This window comes from Lepidochelys kempii, unplaced genomic scaffold (genome assembly GCF_965140265.1).
Source record: "Lepidochelys kempii isolate rLepKem1 unplaced genomic scaffold, rLepKem1.hap2 scaffold_37, whole genome shotgun sequence".
NCBI classification, from domain to species: Eukaryota; Metazoa; Chordata; order Testudines; family Cheloniidae; genus Lepidochelys; species Lepidochelys kempii.
This window is the reverse complement of record NW_027333638.1, coordinates 1,482,379-1,504,937: the sequence shown is the minus strand read 5'-3', so window position 1 is coordinate 1,504,937 and position 22,559 is coordinate 1,482,379. Positions and strand designations below refer to the sequence as shown.

The window sequence follows — 22,559 nt, the reverse complement described above, 5'->3', positions numbered from 1 at the left end:
CAGAAAAAATATTCAAGAAAAGGAAGTACGGATAGCCCTAGAGGATTTTACGGTGTTGATCCCCCTTGCAGATTCTCTGATGCCTAACATGGGCTGAGTACCAAGAGAAGGTATTCCCACACTCACGGCATTCATAGGGCCTCTCCCCAGTGTGGATTCTCTGATGTTTAGAAAGGGCTGAGGTGTAAATGAAGCGTTTCCCACACTCACGGCATTCATAGGGCCTCTCCCCAGTGTGGATTCTCTGATGTTTAGACAGGGCTGAGGTGTGAATGAAGCATTTCCCACACTCATGGCATTCATAGGGCCTCTCCCCTGTGTGGATTCTCTGATGTTCGGAAAGGGTTGAGCTCTGAGTGAAGCATTTCCCACACTCACAGCATTCATAGGGCCTCTCCCCTGTGTGGATTCTCTGATGTTCAGAAAGGGCTGACCTCTGAATGAAGCATTTCCCACACTCATGGCATTTATAGGGCCTCTCCCCTGTGTGGATTCTCTGATGGGTAATAAGGTTTGAGGTACTAGTGAAGGTTTTCCCGCACTCACGGCATTCATAGGGCCTCTCCCCTGTGTGGATTCTCTGATGGCTAACAAGGTTTGAGGTGCGATTGAAGGTTTTCCCGCACTCACGGCATTCATAGGGCCTCTCGCCTGTGTGGTTTTTCTGATGTTCAGAAAGGGATGAGCTCTTAGTGAAGCATTTTCCACATTCACGGCATTCATAAGGTCTCTCCCCTGTGTGGATTCTCTGATGTTCAGAAAGGGCGGAGGTGTGAATGAAGCGTTTCCCACACTCACAACATTTATAGGGCCTCTCCCCTGTGTGGATTCTCTGATGGGTAATAAGTTTTGAGCTGCGATTGAAGGCTTTCCCGCACTCACGGCACTCATAGGGCCTCTCCCCTCTGTGGATTCTTTGATGTTCAGAAAGGTTTGAGTTCTTAGTGAAGCGTTTCCCACACTCGCGGCATTCATAGGGCCTCTCCCCTGTGTGGATTCTCTGATGTTCAGAAAGGGCTGAGGTGTTAGTGAAGCATTTCCCACACTCACGGCATTCACAGGGCCTCTCCCCTGTGTGGATTCTCTTATGGGTAACAAGGTTTGAGCTGCAATTGAAGATATTCCCACACTCACTGCATTCACAGGGTTTCTCACCTGTCTGGATTCTCTGATGCTTTATATGGGCTGAAAAGTCACGGAAGCTTTCCCCGCACTCAGTGCATGTATTTTTTCTCTTTCTCCTGAGGATTTCCTGCTGTGTTGTGGTTTCCTTCAGGTCCTTCTGAGTTCCCCGACAGGAAATACATTTATCCACTTTCTCTCCTGGTTGGTTTCCCTGCTCCTTTTCTGGTCTGGGCTGATTCTCACAGGATTTTCCCTGCACATGACTCCTGGACTCATTCCTTTCCGATCTTTGCGATAATACTCTGTGTTTATCCACTTGCTCAGCATCTTCCTGCTGAGAATTCTGCTCTTCTTTCTCACACGCCATTGCATCACCAGCTGTGATAGAGACAGAAACCTCAAAACAGGGACGGAAAGGGGAAGGCCAAACCAAAACAAGTGCTTGAGAGAGGTCAAATAAAAATCAGAAACTGAACTCCCCCAAACTTTTCCCCCAAATGGAGTAGTAGGATTTTATGTTGGTATTTTATAGAATTTAGAATGAAGGATAAAGAATAAGAATGTAGCATGTATTAAATGCATTGGTGTATGATTTGATCATATCCTGCCAGCCACCCTTTTTGAACAACAGAAAGGAATGGCCCAATGGGTCAATGAGTAGAGATCCATCAGCCAGAATCTGTGTCTGGACTGATTTCAAGGCAGTAACAGACCTTTGCGGGTCACCAATTTGTTCTAGGTTTAGCATTTTAAAATAAGTAAACGAATGCCATGATTGTTTTCTTTTGTATTGGAATTTGATGTTCCTGTTCAAAATGTTGTATGTAAATTAATTTTGTTTTGTGTGTGAATGAGAAATGTGTGTGTTAAGAGATAAGTGTGAAGGCCATCGCTGAACCAGATGTACGAGAGAGGTATGAGAGACAGACGCAAGGGCGCCGGGAGGCTGCAACTCGCCCCTATTGAAATGTCAAAGGAGGGCAGATTGATGACTCAAAAGATGAGACAGGAACCTATCAATGAGGACAAGACAGCTGTGAACTAATCGAGCATGGGATAGCTCCCTGAGGGACTTGATGAAAGAACAAGATAAAGGATGAGAAGGACAATTTAAGAAAACAAGAACTCAAACAATAATTGATTACAGCATCATGGTGCAAAACTCATTGGTCCTAATGAAGGAAAATCACTATATAAACAGGGGGCCTTGCCATGAAACTTTGGCTTCACCCTGCCAAGATTTCCCCAGAGCACCGTGTGACGACCAACATAACCCAGCTTCTCCTACCCATGATCAACCTAGCTGGCCAGTAGGTTGATCCGGACTCTGGACTGGTAACTATAGCATTAACTGGCGGGACAATGTGTGTGTGTGTGGTGTGTGATTGAATGCATATACTAAATGTTGTATCTTCAATAAACACAGCATATTGCCTTTTCCCCTGAAAATGATCCTGTGCATTTCTTACAAGCATAACAGGGTAACGCCTACAAGGTAGCTAGCTAGCACGTCTTGGAGGGACTGTTCAAATTAAGTGGTTCATGAAGAAACACTGGGTCGACAATGGACCATGGGAGAAGCCCATCTACACTGAGTGGACTATCATGTAAATGTGCTGTCTGGAACCTAGGTAATGGCTTCCTGCAATGACTGGGGGAAAATGGGCATGAACACGTGACTTGCCCATGTGACCTCAAACTCCATCTTGTTTTTCTAATTTTCCACAGTAAGAACAATGGGATGCCCTCCACATGGCAAAAGCTATAAAAGGCCCTGGAAACACCTCCATTTTGTCTTCAATCCTGCTTCTTACCTCTGGAGGAACTTTGCTACAGACTGAAGCTCTGAACAAAGGACTGAATGACCCATCCAAGCTGTGGATGTGTTCCAGAGACTTGACTTAAGCCAGCAGTTCATTCCATCACTGCGATAAGCCTGAACCAAGAACTTTGCCATTACAATATGTAATTGATTCCCTTAGCCAATTTTAACTCTCACCTTTCTTTCTTTTTATGAATAAACCTTTAGATTTTAGATACTAAAGGCTTGGCACCAGCATGAGTTTTGGGTAAGATCTAAGTTGTATATTGACCTGGGAGTGGCTAGCCCTTTGGGATCAGAAGAACCTATTATTTAATGACATTGGTTGTATTAAATACTCCTATCTGAATCCAGTGTTTTTGGTGGTGTTATAAGAACTGGAATGCCTGTGAAAACTGCCTTTATGTTTTCTTGTTAGCCAGTGTGGTGAAACAGGAGTTTACTTTTGTGGCTGGTTTGGTCTATTTTATAAAAGAATAACCACCAGTTTTGTTTTGTGTTTGCCCTATTTCTCAGCAGTTTGTCCTGAATTTGGCATCCTCAATTCTGACCCCTAAGGCACGGTGACAGGGTGCCAAGGGAGGCGGCTGGGTCATGGATTTACAGGAAGTTAGATGACCCAAACTTCATATAGTATCCCTTGGGACCACCCTCTTTAGGGTATGTCTACCGTGCATCAGGAAGTCAGCCACCTTCCAGGCTGGGTCTCACACTAGTGCATTAAAAATGGCTGTGGAGACATTGCTTTGATGTTAGGGCCTCCAGCGTTATTTGTAGGGAGTCAGCATGGACTCTCGCTGGGAGGCAGCCTCCAGATGCAGTGCAGACATACCCTTAATGGGCGACATGCTAGCTTTAGCTTTTTCAAAGGGCTAACCCCTGTTTCCCTTAGAACCACAGAGTTAAAAGGAACCACAAAGGTCATCTAGTCTAACCCCCTGCCAAGGTGCAGGATTTGCTGAGTCTAAACCACCAGATGGCTCCAGCCTCCTTTTGAAAACCTCCAGTGAATAAACTTCCACCACCTCCCTAGGCATCTGTTCCTACTGTTCTTCCAGTTAGGAAGTTTTTCCTGAGATCTAATCTAAATCTGCTGTCCTGTGGTTTGAACCCACTGCCTCTTGTCCTGCCCTCTGTGGCAAGAGAGATGAACTGTTCTCCATTCTTTGTACGGCAGCCCGTAGCGAGGAAGACCAGCAGGGACCACAACCTGCCCCTTGGGCTACAGAGCCAGGAAAGCCACGTCCACCCCTCCGCAAGCTGAGGGCGGGACAGGAAGCGGAACTACAAAAGGGGGGACTTGTAGCTCAGTTGGGCTGGAGCTGCTGTGGAAGACAGACGCTTATCACCCACTGCCAGAGTGGGACACCGAGGAGCTGCTTGGACTGCCGCCAGTGGAATGGCCAGACCAACCAGGGTCACCGGCCAGTTGAGGTGCCGACAAGCTGATGGGGTTGCCAAAGACCACTGATCCCAGGGAAATGCAGGCCAGAGGTACCAAAACCCTGGGGACTGTAGGAAGTAGCCCAGGGAAACTAGACCATCATCTGATTGAGTGTTGGCCTCACACTAAGTCAATGTGTTGCGGGTGGATCCCCGCTGATCCAGTGGCAGACTACACTGCCACTGTTAGGTCCCTGGGCTAGGACCCAGTGGAGTCAGATGGGCCAGGGTCTCCCTACCTCCTGCCACCCAGCCAGTTGGGTGGTAGCCTCCCCATCTTCAGCCAGGAGGCCTGTGTTGGTCTATCATCCACCGAGCTAGGATGCCAGGCTGTTTGGTGCTTGCCCTTACCTGAGCCCTAGCCTGTTTGCTGCTCGCCTTGGGCAAAGCCCCTAATTGTTTGCTGTCCCACCCTGACTGAGGGCCTGGGCTTGGAGACTTTGCAGCTCTGCCCTGATTGCAGGCCAGAGCATGGACTGTTGGTGCCCAGTCCTGCCTGAGGGCCGGGCACCACAGACTCACTATTGCTCAGCCTGGATCAAGTAGCCTGAGCTTTGAAGACTGATAATCCCCCCTTAATTGATTGCAGTGCTAGGAGCATGACCGTGAGGTGGCATGGCCTCCCTCAGGGATAGACCGGGAGGGATGGCCACACACGCTTACACAGTCTTTTGAGTATTTGAAAACGACTATCACCCCCCCAACCCCTTCAACTCTTTTTTTTCCGAACTAAACACACCCCGTTACATCAGCCTTTGCTCACTGGCTTGTGTTCCATCCCTTTGATCATCTTTGTCACTTGCCTCTGGAGTCTTTCCAGTTTCTCTACATCCTATCTAGTCACTCGTGACCAAAACTGGACACAGGAGTCCCTCTGAGGCCAAATCAGTGCTGAGAAGAGCATTACCGACACCATCTGTGATTTGCATGCTATGCTTCTGTTAATGCATTTGCTTTTTTTGGTTTTTTTGCATTATCATCACACTGTTGACTTCATGTTGAGGTTGTGATCCACCACAAGTCTCAGATCCTTCTCAGCAGTGCTGCTGTCATGCCAGTTAACCCCCAACCTGTATTTGTGCATTGGGTTTTACTTCCCTAAGAGTAGCACCTTACCCTTGTCTTTGTTGAATTTCATTTTGTGGTCTATAGCCCAGTTTGCAAATTTATCAAGATGCTCTATCCTCCAAAGTGTTGATAACCCCCCCCAGCTTTGTGTCATCTGCAAATTTGATCAGTATGCTCTCTACTCCTACATCCAGGTCATTAATGAAGATGTTAAATAACAGTGGACCCAAAACAGATCCCTGTGACACCCCACTTGAGAAATCCCTCCAGTCTGACATCATTCCATTCATAGTTACTCTTTGTTTGTGGTTGTGTAACCAATTATATAGTCACTTAATGGTAGTTCCGTTAAACCCGCATTTCTCCAGCTTACTCATGGGATTGTGTCAAAAGCCTTTTTGAAGTCCAGGTCTATTTTAGCCACCAAACCAGTTACCCTATCAAAGAAGATGATCAAGCTGGTTTGTCACACTATGTTCTTAGTAAATCCATGCTGGCTGCTCTCGATTGCCCTTCGTCCTCCAGGTATTCACAAACTGAATATTTTCTTCATTGCTCTAGTAGCTTCCCTGGTATTGAGGTCAGGCTGAGTAGTCTATAGTTCCCCAGCTTCGCCTTTTCCCCCTATGTAAAGATGGGCACTAGGTTAACCCTTCTCCAATCTTCTGGAACCTATCTTGTCATCTGAGTTTGCAAATTTTGCCAGATGCTCTGAGATTTCATCAGCTAATTCTGGGGTGAACAGCAAGAAAGGAGATGGCGGGAGGGCTAGCTTGGGGGATTAAGAGCTCTGTTCTAGACATTTGAGATGTTGAGCTTGAGTTGATGGCTAGCTATCCACAAGGAGTCATCAGAGGGAGGCTGAGATTTCAGTTTGGACAGAAGGAGACAGGGCTGGAGTAGAGCGGTAGATCTGTGATTGATCAGCATAGGGACAGAAGCTGAATTTGTGTTTATGGGTGAGATTTCCCAGAGATAAAGTGCAGAGGAAGAGGAAGTGACCAAGGACTGAGCCCTGTAGAACCCCCACAGAAAACAAGAGTGTGGGGGGGGGGTGAGGAGGATCTTCTTAAATACACGCTGAAGAGTGGTTACAGAGGTAGGAGAAGAGCCAGGAAAAAGACAAGATGTCAAGAAGACAACCATGGTCAGTGGTATTAAAGGCGGCTGACGGGTCAAGAAGAATAAGGATGGAGTGCTGATTCTGAGCTTTGCTTAGGGAGAGGGCATTAGAGACTTTGGCAAAAGCATTCTCAGCGGAGGGCCCCAAATATCTGCCTCCCTGAAACCTTCCCTTCCCACTGCCACCAGATCCTTCCTGCTCCTTGGAGCAACCACTCCCCATACCCTTCCCACTATCCTCAGTCTGCTCCACTTCCACGTATCCCAGATTTCCTACCCAATCCTCCCCCTCCAACAGCACCACTGCTGGGACCTCCACCCCCTTTTCTCCATTCCCAGTCTCCCACTCCCCAGACCCACCACACTACCTGTTCCCAGGAGATTCTGCCTCTGATTCCTCACCTCCTCTTCATCTCTCCCTGATTCCCTCTAGTGTAATCTTCCACATACCTATCCCCTTCCTCCCACTACACTCAGCCTTCCCTAGCTTCTGGCACCAAACAAGCACTAGTTCCCCCATCATCTTCTCTCTTCCCACTGCTCCCTGCTCTTCTCTCCCCTCCTCCACAAGAACTCCTGAATAGTAACCTCACACTGCTCTCAGTCATTGGTTGGTGGGGTGAAGAGGACATGCTGTGGCCACTGCCTCTGAGCTACACCAATTCATCTGAGTCAGAGCCGTACCACTGTTAATTCTCAGACTATGTGTATTGTGCATTATGCTTGAATTCTGCAGGAGTTCCTCTTCGACATTTCCCCCCGGATTCCAAAATTTCAGGGCTGAGAGCAATATTTTAAAGTGTTTTAAAATCCACTTGCAGACTCTGGCCTCTTCTGAGCTGCAAAGTTTTGTCAGCATAGCTCTGTTTGTTAGGGATGCAAAAAAACATATCCTTAATTGATAGAATTATGCCGGCAAAATCTCTCATGCAGAAACAGAGCGCCGAAAAAGTCTATTAAAAAAAATGAGGACATCAAAAGCCCCCAAACTATATAAATATGGAGTACAGGTTGCCCAGTTCTGCTGCATGCCTTTCCACTAGGTGTGTGGTGGCTAAACTTAAACCTCTGAAAACCAGAAAAGGAAGAGTTAATATACACACCAACCCTAAAATGTAACCTTAACTCTGCCCCTAGCCCTGCAGCTGGCGCTAGCCACTGGGAGTGGCTCAGTATGGCTGGTGCAAAGGTTAACAAACTAACAAAGGAAGTGGAGGCTTCTTCATTTCTTGAAGTCTTCAAGTCAGAGTGGATGCCTTTCTGGGGGAGGATTTAGTCCAACACAGCATATTCAGTTCAGTACAGCAGTAACTTGAGGAAATTTTATGACCTGTGTTATATAGGTGGTCAGACTAGATGTCCTAATAGCCTTTTCTGACCATAAAATCTATGATTCTACAATAGATATGAAGGACTAAGAACATGCCCTTGTTTGTGTTGTGTTCACAGGAGGGAATCCCAGCATTTATCCGCATGCCCCCCAGCTGTGTGCACTGGGTCAGCTGTAGGCGTAACTGGATGGTGGAGCGAGTAGTTTGAGTAGCTTGGCAGAGCTGTGACCATGATATGAAGGGAGGCGCATGTGAACCCTGAGGGACCTAGTCTGCCCCATTTCAATGCACTTAATGGGCTGTTGCTGAGATAGGGCAGAGTAGACATGGTGTTGTGGGGGTGGTGTGAACCTTAACTCGGCATTTCCCCTTCTAATAACCAAGGGCACAGGAATCCTTACCCAGCGAGGTCACATTCTCATAGTTCTCCTGCATGACGTCTCTGCAGAGGGCTCTTTGACGGGGGTCCAGCAGAGCCCACTCTTCCCTGGTGAAATACACAGCCACCTCCTCGAAGGTCACCGGCCCCTGAAAGAGGAAGAGTCCAACCCTCAGTGCCTGCTGCCCCAGACACAGCCCCACTATTTATGGAGGAAGAGAAGCCAATCAAATGGAAGCTCTGGGAGGCTGACAGTCAACAGAGTCCCACCCCACCCTGCTCAGAGCAGCCAGGAGGCAAAACAGGAGGGGAGATAGAGATGCCCTAGTCCCTTGCAGCAGACAGAGGGGGAAGTGGTTTGAGCATTGGCCTGCTAAACCCAGGATTGTGAGTTCAATCCTTAAGGGGACCATTTAGGGATCTGGGGCAAAAATTGGGGATTGGTCCTGATTGGAGCAGGGGGTTGGACTAGATGATCTCCTGAGGTCCCTTTCAACCCTGATATTCTATGATTCTAAGGTCATCTTCTCATTCATCACACACCTACAAGCCAGAGGCTGATACAGGGGATGGGGCCCCCAGTAGGCTCCAGGGTTGGCTCCGCAATAGGAATCCCAACATGCTTCCCATTGCCAGCAGCTGAAAGGAAGGGGAGGGGTTATCTACTCTACGCCCCACTGGTGAGTAACCCTTCCCCCTCCCGCCCCCCCGCTTCATATCTCATAGCAGCCTCTGGCGGGTAGGTTTATGTTCTTCCACTGGGAATCTGATCCATTTTCCCAGCACTGTCCAGTGTTCCCCCCGCCAACCCCATTCTACAAATAGGGTAATTTCCTCCCCCAAACCCCTACGTCTGTTCCCGGAATCCAGGACGTGGGGTCAACAATTCCCAGCAAGTTTGTCACATGCCTTGTCCCCCTCTCTTTCTCCACCCTGGGTATTTCCTGCCCCCATCCCACCTCCAGACTAAACTCCTCCAAAGATCCCAGGCCCTCGGTATTTCCTGCCCCTCTCCCTCCAGCAGGAACCCACTAGCAACCCCGCAATAATCCCTACCTGGACTGGCTGCACGACAGCCAGTTCCCTTCCCCGTCCTGTGAGAGGCTGGGACAATCTGGAGCCAAAGGTGTGGATTACTCTGCCACCTGTCAGGGTGAGAAGGGGGACAGGGAAGATTTCAGAAGGGCCTCTAGTTCCTGTCACATCGTGATTTGCCCCGGCCCTTTCCCTGCACAAGATGTTTCTGACTCGCATGCTGGGAAAACATTCCATCACTTTATCACAGCCCAGACCCAACCCCTCCCACCAGCACTAAATCCACTGCCCTAGTTTTAAAACCCTGAGAGCAACTCCCCGAATGGTGGGGACCAGGCCGGGACAGGACAAAGTCTGCCCAGTGCTGGTGCAGGAAATGAAAGGAATTTTGCTGGTGATATTCAGCTGGAAGGCATTGTCAATAGACACAAAGAGTGGACCATTAAGTGGGGCTCACTTCTATTTTATGCATGACATTCCTCATGCTCACGCTTCAGAGTCTCAGCCACCACTGCCAGGGGTCTGGAAGGCACTTTGCCCCGTAATGTATTCTGAGAGGGTTTTTTTTAATCTCCTTCCTCTGAAGATTCAGGAACAGCCAGAGAAGAAGACGAGTCAGGTTGTCAGTGACCTGGGGGGGTTTCAGCTTCCTCTGCAGCGTGGGGTGTGGGTCACTCACTAGGATTACCCGGAAACATCTCACTTAACCATTTCCCTGCCACTGCAGGGGTCTGGGGCAATGGTGCATCTCAGTCCCTCCTGTTCTCTGCCTGGGGCATATAACAGTCTAGTCTCCCGTGGGCTGCAAGACTTTGGTCTCACTCCAGCTGTTGTGTTTAGTGCGGGGGCGGGAGCTGGGTGGTGTTGGTGGCCAGTGCTAGACAGGAGGTCAGACCAGATGTTCCAATGGTCCCTTCTGGCCTTAGACTTTGACTGGATGTGGGCAGGTTTGGGAGCTTGTGACCTTCCCACCTCCCACTTATTTCTCCTTCATTTTCTGTCTTGTCTTTCCCCCTGTCCCCTCCCTCTGCCCAGGAGACTTAGTGACCAAGGATCTCCTGCAATTGCGGATAGCACTGAATGCCAGTTTGGATCCAAACTTTCTGCCTCCTCCCCGTCTCTACTAACCACTCAAGGGGTTTCAGTCTCTCTGGCTGTCATACAGGCAATGAAAGGGTTACTGTGCACAGCTGCAAAAACTGCCTAATTTCCCAGCTGAAATAAGTAAGCGAGTACCACTTACTGCAAGTTTGGGGGGAGGGATAGCTCAGTGGTTTGAGCATTGGCCTGCTTAACCCAGGGTTGTGAGTTTAATCCTTGAGGGGGCCATTTGGGATCTGGGGCAAAAATTGGGGATTGGTCCTGCTTTGAGCAGGGGGTTGGACTAGATGACGCCCAGAAGTCCCTTCCCACCCTGATATTCTATGAACAATTTTTTTCTGACCCCTGAACATTTACTAAAAAAGTAAGACTAAAACATGCATCCATGCCGAGTCTCTGTATAACTTGTATATTTCAAGAGGCTGACAGAGAATACTTGACCGTAATGAACAAGGGAGTGCAGGAGAGGGGGAATGAGATTTTCTTTGCTTTGGATCATAATGAAACGCTCAACATCTCACAGCCTCCTGCCTGCCTTTCCTGAGCCCCCGGGGGTCACAAACCACCAGCCAAGAAACACAAACCTAGATCTTTATTTTGTATCGTCATTGACTCCACCAGCCGAGAAACACAAGCCTAGATCTTTATTTTGTATCATCATTGACTACGACTGGAGAGAGAGGGCTACATTGTACCCAGACAAAGCATGAATGAGCCAAGTGCTATGGTATATATAGACCGACCCTGGCAACTGTTAATTCCAATAACAGCCACGTTTTGAACTCTCTTCCTTACTTCACTGTGAAAAGAATATGAAAGTTCAGAAGATCTTACAATACCCAAAAGCAACAAGTTGATGAAAATTACGTGAAATTATTTTCAGCCATGAATGTGATGCACAGGTGCAAGAAGACCAAATGCAGAAAATTAAATGAGTCCAAACAAAAGGGGGCTAATGATATCGTTCAGGGACAGTACTAAGAACATGCTTGGAGAACAAGAAAACGTAGGAACAAAGTTACCTATTCCAAATTTGGCCTTAGGGACATGGATTTAAAAATGGGGGAGAGGGAAGAAAGAAAATCATCTATCAACTTGGCAAGTTTGTCTCTCATCACAACTCCTCCAAGGTTCCTCAACCCAAGTCAGAAGCAGCAAACTGATGATCCACGATTCTTAATTTTCATTTTTTTTAATTCTGTTATATCCTGTTCCTTTCTCACAAAGGCTGTAAGGGCTTGTCAGTTAAAATATATTCCAAAGAGACCCATTGCTCCAGTGAGTAGTGACTTTCTTAAAGTCTCTAAATGCTTGTAAGTTAAATTATTTTCTAAAAGGACCCCTCAAAAGAGCAGGATTAGTAATGAAACATACTCTGTTCCCCGCAGGCCACTGCCTCCGTGCCTTTACTCTCTGGTGCATCGCCTTTCAATAATTCTAGCTCTGCTGAAGATGTTCCCCAGAAATTAATTACCCCAGGGGTGAACAGGAATGTATTGGGGGGAAAATTAAGAGTCTATCTTAAATGTATAAAATCATTCCAGGAAACTTTCAAATACATGTTCAAAAAGAGCTCAGCCTTTGTATTTTGTAAAAAAACGTCTCAAGCAGATATTCAAAACCAGGAAAAGTTGTCAAAATCTTAGCGGTCTTAAAAACAAACAAAAAAAAAGCTTTAAAATCAGACTATGTAAACAATGTCTAAACACTTAATATGACTGCAATTAAAAATGCCAAAATGAAATGACTAAAATTAAATTAATTAGTAAACAATGCAATACTTAAAAGAAGTCAAAGCAACAAAAAATTAGAGGACGAAAAAATCTTGCAAAAATTTTAAATGCTTAAGTGACATTGATGAGCTAAAATATATAAGAGACAAGTCCGCTGAAAATATAGTGGTGCAAGAAAAAAGTAACATCGCTTCACATTGTTCCACAGCTTCCAAGGGCTGGAGGCTGCAAAACCCCCGTCACTAAAAGCGAATGGCTACGCAGGTGGTGTCGGAGAGAAGGCTTTGGATTCTTTGACCATAGGATGGTGTTCCAAGAAGGAGTGCTAGGCAGAGACGGGCTCCACCTAACGAAGAGAGGGAAGAGCATCTTCGCAAGCAGGCTGGCTAACCTAGTGAGGAGGGCTTTAAACTCAGTTCACCAGGGAAAGGAGACCAAAGCCCTGAGGTAAGTGGGGAAGTGGGATACTGGAAGGAGGCACGAGCAGGAGCGCGTGAGAGGGGAGGGCTCCTGCCTCATACTGAGAAAGAGGGGCGATCAGCAGGTTACCTCAAGTGCCTATATACAAATGCACAAAGCCTGGGACACAAGCAGGGAGAACTGGAAGTCCTGGCAAAGTCAAGGAATTATGATGTGATTGGAATAACAGAGACTTGGTGGGATAACTCACATGACTGGAGTACTGTCATGGATAGATATAAACTGTTCAGGAAGGACAGGCAGGGCAGAAAAGGTGGGGGAGTTGCACTGTATGTAAGGGAGCAGTATGGCTGCTCAGAGCTTTGGTATGAAACTGCAGAAAAACCTGAGTGTCTCTGGATTAAGTTTAGAAGCGTGAGCAACAAGGGTGATGTCGTGGTGGGAGTCTGCTATAGACCACCGGACCAGGGGGATGAGATGGACGAGGCTTTCTTCCGGCAACTCACAGAAGTTACTAGATCGCAGGCCCTGGTTCTCATGGCAGACTTCAATCACCCCGATATCTGCTGGGAGAGCAATGCAGCGGTGCACAGACAATCCAGGAAGCTTTTGGAAAGTGTAGAGGACAATTTCCTGGTGCAAGTGCTGGAGGAACCGACTAGGGGCAGAGCTCTTCTTGACCTGCTGCTCACAAACTGGGAAGAATTAGTAGGGGAAGCAAAAGTGGATGGGAATCTGGGAAGCAGTGACCATGAGATGGTCGAGTTCAGGATCCTGACACAAGGAAGAAAGGAGAGCAGCAGAATAAGGATCCTCTCTTCAGAAAAGCAGACTGTGACTCCCTCAGGGAACTGATGGGCAGGATCCCCTGGGAGAACAACATGAGGGGGAAAGGAGTCCAGGAGAGCTGGCTGTATTTTAAAGAATCCTTATTGAGGTTACAGGGACAAACCATCCCGATGTGTAGAAAGAATAGTAAATATGGCAGGCGACCGGCTTGGCTTAACAGTGAAATCCTTGCTGCTCTTAAATACAAAAAAGAAGCTTACAAGAAGTGGAAGATTGGACAAATGACCAGGGATGAGTATAAAAATATTGCTCGGGCTTGCCGGAGTGAAATCAGGAAGGCCAAATCACACCTGGAGTTGCAGCTAGCAAGACATGTTAAGAGTAACAAGAAGGGTTTCTTCAGGTATGTTAGCAACAAGAAGAAAGTCAAGGAAAGTGTGGGCCCCTTACTGAATGCAGGAGGCAACCTAGTGACAGAGGATGTGGAAAAAGCTAATTTACTCAATGCTTTTTTTGCCTCTGTCTTCACGAACAAGGTCAGCTCCCAGACTACTGCACTGGGCAGCACAGCATGGGGAGGAGGTGAGCAGCCCTCTGTGGGAAAGAAGTGGTTCGGGACTATTTAGAAAAGCTGGACGAGCACAAGTCCATGGGGTCGGATGCGTTGCATCCGAGAGTGCTAAAGGACTTGGCGGACGTGATTGCAGAGCCATTGGCCATTATCTTTGAAAACTCATGGCGATCGGGGGAGGTCCCGGACGACTGGAAAAAGGCTAATGTAGTGCCCATCTTTAAAAAAGGGAAGAAGGAAGATCCTGGGAACTACAGGCCAGTCAGCCTCACCTCAGTCCCTGGAAAAATCATGGACTCAATTCTGAAGCCCTTAGAGGAGAGGAAAGTGATCAGGAACAGTCAGCATGGATTCACGAAGGGAAAGTCATGCCTGACTAATCTAATTGCCTTCTATGATGAAATAACTGGCTCTGTGGATGAGGGGAAAGCAATGGACGTGTTCTTCCTTGACTTTAGCAAAGCTTTTGACACGGTCTCCCACAGTATTCTTGCCAGCAAGTTAAAGAAGTATGGGCTGGATGAATGGACTATAAGGTGGATGGAAAGCTGGCTAGATTGTCGGGCTCAACGGGTAGTGATCAATGGCTCCCTGTCTGGTTGGCAGCCGGTATCAAGTGGAGTGCCCCAGTGGTCAGTCCTGGGGCCGGTTTTGTTCCATATCTTCATAAATGATCTGGAGGATGGTGTGGATTGCACCCTCAGTAAGTTTGCAGATGACACTAAACTGGGAGGAGTGGTAGATACGCTGGAGGGTAGGGATAGGATACAGAGGGACCTAGACAAATTGGAGCATTGGGCCAAAAGAAATCTGAGGAGGGTCAACAAGGACAAGTGCAGAGTGCTGCACTTAGGACAGAAGAATCCCATGCACCACTACAGACTAGGGACCGAATGGCTCAGCAGCAGTTCTGCAGAAAAGGACCTAGGGGTGACAGTGGACGAGAAGTTGGATATGAGTCAGCAGTGTGCCCTTGTTGCCAAGAAGGCCAATGGCATTTGGGGATGTATAAGTAGGGGCATTGCCAGCAGATCGAGGGACGTGATCGTTCCCCTCTATTCGACATTAGTGAGGCCTCATCTGGAGTACTGTGTCCAGTTTTGGGCCCCACACTACAAGAAGGATGTGGAAAAATTGGAAAGAGTCCAGCCGAGGGCAACAAAAATGATGAGGGGACTGGAACACATAACTTATGAGGAGAGGCTGACGGAACCGGGGATGTTTAGGAAGAGAAGAGTGAGGGGGGATTTGATAGCTGCTGTCAACTACCTGAAAGGGGGTTCCGAAGAGGGTGGATCTAGACTGTTCTCAGTGGTACCAGATGACAGAATAAGGAGTGATGGTCTCAAGTTGCAGTGGGAGAGATTTAGGTTGGATATTAGGAAAAACTTTTTCACTCTGAGGGTGGTGAAGCACTGGAATGCGTTACCTAGGGAGGTGGTGGAATCTCCTTCCCTAGAAGTTTTTAAGATCAGGCTTGACAAAGCCCTGGCTGGGATGATTTAGTCAGGGATCGGTCCTGCTTTGAGCAGGGGGTTGGACTAGATGACCTCCTGAGGGCCCTTCCAACCCTAATATTCTCTGATTCTATAAAAGGGTTATTGGTCTGAAATCTGCCCATTACCCGTCAGAGACAGACACGTACCCGTGTCACTTCCCAGCTCCAGTCGCAGCATCTCTAGGGGAAGGAGAGGAAGAGAGAGGAGAGAATTCAGGCCCTCGCTTTCCTGGGGAGGTTCCCATTAGTTATTAATGTAACTGCTGTTAACTATGAGATGGTGACAGAGATCTGAGGCTGATAATGCAGCCACTGGGGACAGAGCCAGCCCCACAGGGCGACTCCCATGGGAAAGGGCGACTCGCGGAGCTGGGGCTGTGAGATGGATCCTGGGGTCAGTGACATCCCGAGAGTCCCCGACTCCTCCCCAGGGCCAGGGTCGCTCTAACCAGAGGATACACCTCCCCCAGACTCCTGCTCACCTTTGAATCCCAGCAGCCCCTCCTGCAGGACGGCACTTTTCAGAGAGAAATCAGTGAGTCTCCTCTCCAGCTCCACAAACCCCGGCTCCAGCTTCCGAAACGCTCCATCCTCCCTGCCGGGGAAAGGAAGAGCGGTGAGAAATAGGCCTGATCCCCAGACCCTGAGCCCAACAACCCCCAAACTCCAGGAAACCTGGATCTGAGCTTTGTAGCCCGAGATGGTCATTGTCACGGTGAGTCACCTGCCCCCAACCCTGGGCTCTCCAGAGAGATGGGAAGTGGGGAGACACCAGAGCAAGGAACGGAAACATTCTTCAGGAGCTTTCTCTGGGACGCTCTGGTTCTGTGGGGTGCTGAGCCACCTCCCACGCTGGTTTACTGCAGTAACAAGGGGCACCAGCACTGGGATTATGTGGAAGGGGAGGAGAAACAGACCGAAGCCTGGGCAGGTCCTACATGCTGACAGTGGCCACAGACGGAGCTCAGGTCTCCACCAGAGAGTGAACCTGGGCCCTTTAATGCCAACCCCCCCAAGCCCTTCAGTTGAAGCAGTAACCCTGGGGCATCCAGCTCATTTGGCAGAGAGGGTCATATTGCCCTGTCCGTTATGGTCAGTGGGCCAGGGTATCAGTTTAGGACTCTGTGCCCTGCTCCATTCACAGCAGAACACCCACTGCTCTCCATGGGACACCCCCGTGCAAAGGACAAGGTGAGAATCTGCCCTTCGTATAGGAAATACAATTTTAATTCTTAGTATTTTGCTAAGTCTTTGTCTGTCACACTCAGTGTCACTCAGGAGGAAAACAGACCCCCTCCTGGACTCCCCTGTAGGGCCCCCGATAGTTCTTCCCCTCCTTTCTCCATTTCCCTCTTGCTTCCTTGTCCTTGTGTCTCTCCTCTGTTCTTCCCTCCCTAAGCAACCACCAATTTCCACCCCACAAAGGCTTCACTCCCTCCCCTTCCCACCTGCTCAGGTGATCAGCCAGGGAACGCTGAATGTTGATATCAAAGTGTCCTCCCTTCAGTTGACACCCTGATGACATTAACAGGGGACAGGAGAGTTCACGCTCTCTGAGCTACGGCTTCGGGCAGCCCCAGCAAGGCAACGCTGTCTCCCTTTACTCTGCGGAGATGCGGGGGGCCAGCAATTCACTTTAAAAAATTCAAAAGCTGAGTTTCTGCGCCCTCAGAACACGGGATGCGGCCGGGAGACAGGCCAGGTCGGGCCCATCGGCCCTGTGTCTAGCAGCCCTGCTGTGACATCTTGAGCGATCAGACCGTGAACAGCTCTTCTCCTCCCTGAGTCAGCCACTGGGGGAGGCAGAATCACATGCTCCAAGGGCAGGGGGCAGCTTCCTATTCAGTGCAGTGATCAACCCTAACGGCCCATGAGGGTGAGCAAAGTGGAGCCCAGGACTTACCTGCCCCCAGTGCTCCCAGCACCCTAAAAAGGGAGAGAAAGAGGAGGCAGTCAGGGGGCATGTCCCTGGGTGGGGAGGCCTCCTGCTCTGCAGGGGAGTCACCACTAAAGCCTCGGGTACGAGGGGAATTTCAGGTTTACATTCCCAGAGCAGCTGCCACCCCCTACCAGGGACTTTCCCCTATTGCTGGCAGGTCGCCAGTGAGGAAACCTTCTCCCCAGGCACTTTACAGGCAGAAGATATTTCTCTGCATTGAGAAGCCAATTCCTCCAGTGCTGAGAGACCCAGAAGGCCCCTGGCCCCACTGAACCCATTAACCTGGTGTGAGTGGGGCCTTAGGCCTGGGGCTCAGCATGGTGGGGGAGGGGATTTCATCCTCCAAGTGAAAATGCAGACAGACATTTCCAGGAGAGAAGGCTTTGGGGCTGCAGCATCCAGGACTCCCAGGACCCATCCCTGGCGCCGCTGCCAGACTCACTTTGTGACCTTGTCCAGGGCTCTGTCCCTCCCTGTGCCTCAGTTTCCCCCTTTGTCCCATAGGGATAATTGCTCCGACTCCCCTTTGTAAAGTGCTTTGGGGTCTGGGGCGGAGACGCTCCTATAGGAACGCTGCATGTGATCATTGCAACGACAGCCTGACCTGCAAGGGTGGGCTCAGCGGCTGCCCCTTCTCTCCTCCCTGCTCCCTGAGCAGGGAAATCTCCTGGGACAGGCGGCAGACGCCCGCATCCCTACTCTGGACAATGGCTCTCTCTAGCTCTTCCAGCCGGGACAGCAGCCGCTGCTCCTGCTCCGCCAGAAACCCTCGCAGCTCCTGCCACTCCCAGACCATCTTCTGCCTCTCGGCTGCCATCTGGCTCTGCAACAGGGAGAGGGCGACTCAGTAACAGGGGAACACAGAACATAAGACCGGACATACTGGGTCAGACCAAAGGACCATCTAGCCCAGTGTCCTGTCTTCCACAGTGGCCAAGGCCAGGTGCCCAAGTAAAATGAACAGAACAGGTCATCATCAAGTGATCCATCCCCTGTCACCCATTTCCAGCTTCTGGCAAACAGCTAGGGACACCATCCCTAGGGAAGCTAGGGACACCATCCCTGCCCATCCTGGCTAATAGCCACTGATGGACCTATCCTCCATGAACTTATTTAGCTCTTTTTTGAACCCTGTTATTGTCCTGGCCTTCAACATCCTCTGGCAAGGAGTTCCACAGGTTGACTGTGCAGTGTGTGAAAAAATACTTCCTCTTGTTTGTTTTAAACCTGCTGCCTATTCATTTCACGTGGTGACCCCTAATGCGTGTGTTATAGGAAGGAGTAAATAACACGTCCTTCTTTACTTTTGCCACACCAGTCATGATTTTATAGATCTCTATCCTATCCCCCCCACTTAGTTGTCTCTTTTCCAAGCTGAACAGCCTCAGGCTTTGTCTACCACAGTACTTCGTCGGCACAACTTGTCATTCAGGGTGTTAAACACACACCTCAGTGACAAATTTTGACCCACGAAAAGTACGGGGGTGAACAGCACGTTGTCGGCAGGAGCGCTCTCCCACCGACAGCTGCCGCTCATGTAGGGTGGAAGTTTTTTGTTGGCAGGAGACCATGGATTTATAGAGAGGTAATCGGATGTTTTCTGTCTTATTATCTCTCCCTTTCTTCACGATTCCCAATGGTCTGTTCGCTTTTTTGACCAACGCTGCACCTTGAATGGATGTTTCCAGAGAACTGTCCACCATGATGCCAAGATCTCTTTCTTGAGTGGCAACAGCTAATTTAGACCCCGTCATTTTCTGTGCATAATTGATATGACTTTTTCCAATGAGCGTTACTTTGCATTAATTCACACTGACATTCATCTGCTCGGTAACTGGGGAGAATCATAAATGCACCTCGGGGCGGGTGACAGAGTTATTTACCAGAACACAAGATGTCTTGCGGTGGGGGGTGGGAAGTTCATTTATCCCAGGAAGAGAGGAGGGATAAGGGCCGGGGTGAGCTGTACATCACCAACAGGAGGGACACTTCCCCCCAGAACCTCATCAACTTGCACCGAGCCAAATCCTCCATCTCTGCAGCCCGCATTTCCTCCCCATTCCCCCCAGGCGCGGGAAAGGCTCCCCGGTCACTGTGACATGCAGACAGCCCGTGGGCAGGGGCCCTGGGCTCACACAGACTGACCCGCTCCTGCCCAGCAGCCTCCCGCACCCTAGGGGCACCATGCCACCCCCGTGTCGGACCCTGGGCTCCGGTGGGGATGGGTCCCTGGCTGAGGCTGGCAGGCTGGGCCCTGCATTCGCCGTCACTCGGGGCACCGGGATCCCTGGTGAACCTGGGCCCTGGGCACCTACCAGCAGCTCCTGGCTTTGCCGCTGCTCCTCGGCTTCGGGGGCTTCTCTCTCTTTGCCCGGAGGGGCCCGACGCTCTCGGGGGGGCTCCTGGAAGATGGGGGGAGAGGAGAGGAAACTGCTACAAACGGCTGTAAGATTTCAGGGCCCCCTCCTGCCCTGCAGACTCCTGTACAGAGTCGGGGGGCCAGGGGGGGGGACTCAGACTGAGAGGAGACGGTGAAACACGGACCAGCTTTTCCCGAGGAAACGCAGGGCCCCCGGCTGGGTGCAGCCTGACCCCCAGCGCCCCACGTCCCCCTGGGGGGGGACGGACCTCGCTCACATCCCAGGCAGCCAACTTCAGACAGTCCCAGCTCCAACCCCCAATGCTCCCGCAGGGCCAGATCTGAGCATGGAGCCCCCCCGAAAACATCCCCCCAATCGCCAGCTCTGAGCCCCCCCCACCCCGTAAATCGACTCGCCCCAAACTCCCAGCTCCAAGAATCCCCAGCACCAGCCGCTCCCCCCCCAGTTCCCCCATCCCCGGCTCCCGGCCGAGCCTGGGCTCCGGGCCCCTCCCGGGCTCCGTGGCTCCGGCCCGGGACACTCGCCCCCCGCGGCAGGAGCGCGTCCGCCCCACGCGTGTCCCCGGCCCCCGCCGCCCACCCGGGCCCTGCCCCGCGGCCCCACCGCGCTGCCCCGCGGGCCGCCGGCCTGGAGCAGCCTCCGCGCTCCGCTCCCGGCCCCGGCCATGGCCCCGCTGCAAACACACGAAGGCTCCCCGGGCTGGGGGGGCAGGAAGGGGCGGCTCCTCCCCGGGCCTGGCCCTGCCCCAGAGGGCCCCTCGCAGGGCGTTTGGGACACTCGGGGATCGGGGAACCCCCCCCCCAACACACACAGCCTGGGGGGGCAGGAGACCGGCTGGATCCTCTCAGGAGAAAAGCAAGGGGAAGGGGGCTGGTTTTCCCAGCTGGGGATATGCAGATATCTCCTCTGATTTCGGCTTTGGAGACTGGGCACCCTGTACAAGCCCCTTCCTGGAAAGCGCCTAAATCCCCTGGCCACAGCTCTCCCCTGCCCCGCTGTGGGGAGCTCCCGGGGCAGCAGAGTGGCGCAGCGGAAGCGTGCTGGGCCCATAACCCAGAGGTCGATGGATCGAAACCATCCTCTGCTAGCTGGGCTTTTATTGCGGACTGCCCTGGACAGCGTTCAGCCTCCCTTTATTCCTCCTCTCCCTGCCTGACCCTTCCCCGGCCCTGAACGGCAGGAATAAAGCCCCAGCAGCCACCCTCTCCCCCAGAGTCCCCTCCTGTCAGGAGAGAGCTCTGCACGGACTGGCTCTGTCTCAGGGTGGCCAGGTTTATATAACTTTTGGTGGTGCCCAGAACGGGTCCAAGTCCTGCCCGGTTCCTCCCCTTCCCTCCCGCACCCTGTCAAGGTTCCTCCCCCACTCTGAACTCTAGGGTACAGATGCGGGGACCTGCATGAAAAACCTCCTAAGCTTATCTTTACCAGCTTAGGTCAAAACTTCCCCAAGGTACAAAATATTCCACCCGTCGTCCTTGGATTGGCCGCTACCACCAGCAAACTAATACTGGTTACTGTGGAAGAGCTGTTTGGACGCGTCTTTCCCCCCAAAATACTTCCCAAAACCTTGTACCCCACTTCCTGGACAAGGTTTGGACCCTTGGATCTTAAGAACAATGAACAATCCTCCCAACACTTGCACCCCCCCTTTCCTGGGAAATGTTGGATAAAAAGCCTCACCAATTTGCATAGGTGACCACAGACCCAAACCCTTGGATCTGAGAACAATGAAAAAGCATTCAGTTTCTTACAAGAAGACTTTTTTTTTAAAATAGAAGTAAATAGAAATAAAGAAATCCCCCCTGTAAAATCAGGATGGTAGATACCTTACAGGGTAATTAGATTCAAAACATAGAGAACCCCTCTAGGCAAAACCTTAAGTTACACAAAAGATACACAGACAGAAATAGTTATTCTATTCAGCACAATTCTTTTCTCAGCCATTTAAAGAAATCATAATCTAACCCGTACCTAGCTAGATTACTTACTAACAGTTCTAAGACTCCATTCCTGGTCTATCCCGGACAAAGACAGAATATAGACAGACCCACAGACCCTTTGTTTCTCTCCCTCCTCCCAGCTTTTGAAAGTATCTTGTCTCCTCATTGGTCATTTTGGTCAGGTGGCAGCGAGGTTACCTTTAGCTTCTTAACCCTTTCCAGGTGAGAGGAGCTTTCCCCTGGCCAGGAGGGATTTCAAAGGGGTTTACCCTTCCCTTTATATTTATGACACACCCCCACAGCTCTGCCTAAGGCTCTGGGAGGGAGTTTGGGTGCAGGAGGGGGGCTGGGCTCTGGGAGGGAGTTGTGGGCTCTGGGCTGGGGCAGGGGGTTGCAGGGCGGGGGGGACACTGGCAGGCTCTGGGAGGGAGTTTGGATCCAGGAGGTGTGGGGTCTGAGCTGGGGCAGGCCGTTGGGGGGGGCATTGGCAGGCTCTGGGACGGAGTTTGGGTGCAGGGAGGGGTGGGCTCTGGGAGGGAGTTGTGGGCTCTGGGCTGGGGCAGGGGGTTGGGGGGCGGGGGGGGGACACTGGCAGGCTCTGGGAGGGAGTCTGGGTGTGGGTGGGGTGAGGGATCTGGGCTGGGGCAGAGGGTTGGGGTGTGGCACTTATCTTGGGTGGCTCCTGAAAGTGACCCTCACCCCCATCTGGCAGCAGCTCCAAAGTGGCCGGGGGGGGGGGGGGCGGAGGGTCTCCAGGCACCCACAGGCCCCACCCCTGCAGCTCCCGTTGGCCGCAGCTTTACAGTGGCAGAATTGGTGCTCGGCGCAGGGGCAGTGTGCCAGAGACACCCCCCCAGGGGCT

General features: G+C 50.8%; 2 protein-coding genes across 2 annotated transcripts in view; one reads left to right on the top strand and one right to left on the bottom strand.

Annotated features, from left to right (window-relative positions):
* LOC140904593 (uncharacterized) overlaps positions 1–22,559 on the top strand; it is a 261,339-nt gene that overhangs the window by 93,673 nt on the left and 145,107 nt on the right. The window lies entirely within an intron of this gene.
* LOC140904595 (uncharacterized) lies at positions 8–20,822 on the bottom strand. Its single transcript, XM_073327027.1, has 9 exons — positions 20,361–20,822; positions 19,692–19,778; positions 17,981–18,199; positions 17,341–17,363; positions 15,920–16,032; positions 15,585–15,617; positions 9,347–9,435; positions 8,313–8,439; positions 8–1,503 (listed from the first exon to the last, which is right to left on the bottom strand). The coding sequence occupies exons 1-9, from the start codon at positions 20,805–20,807 to the stop codon at positions 38–40; spliced, it is 2,604 nt and encodes an 867-aa protein (XP_073183128.1). The 5' UTR covers positions 20,808–20,822; the 3' UTR covers positions 8–37.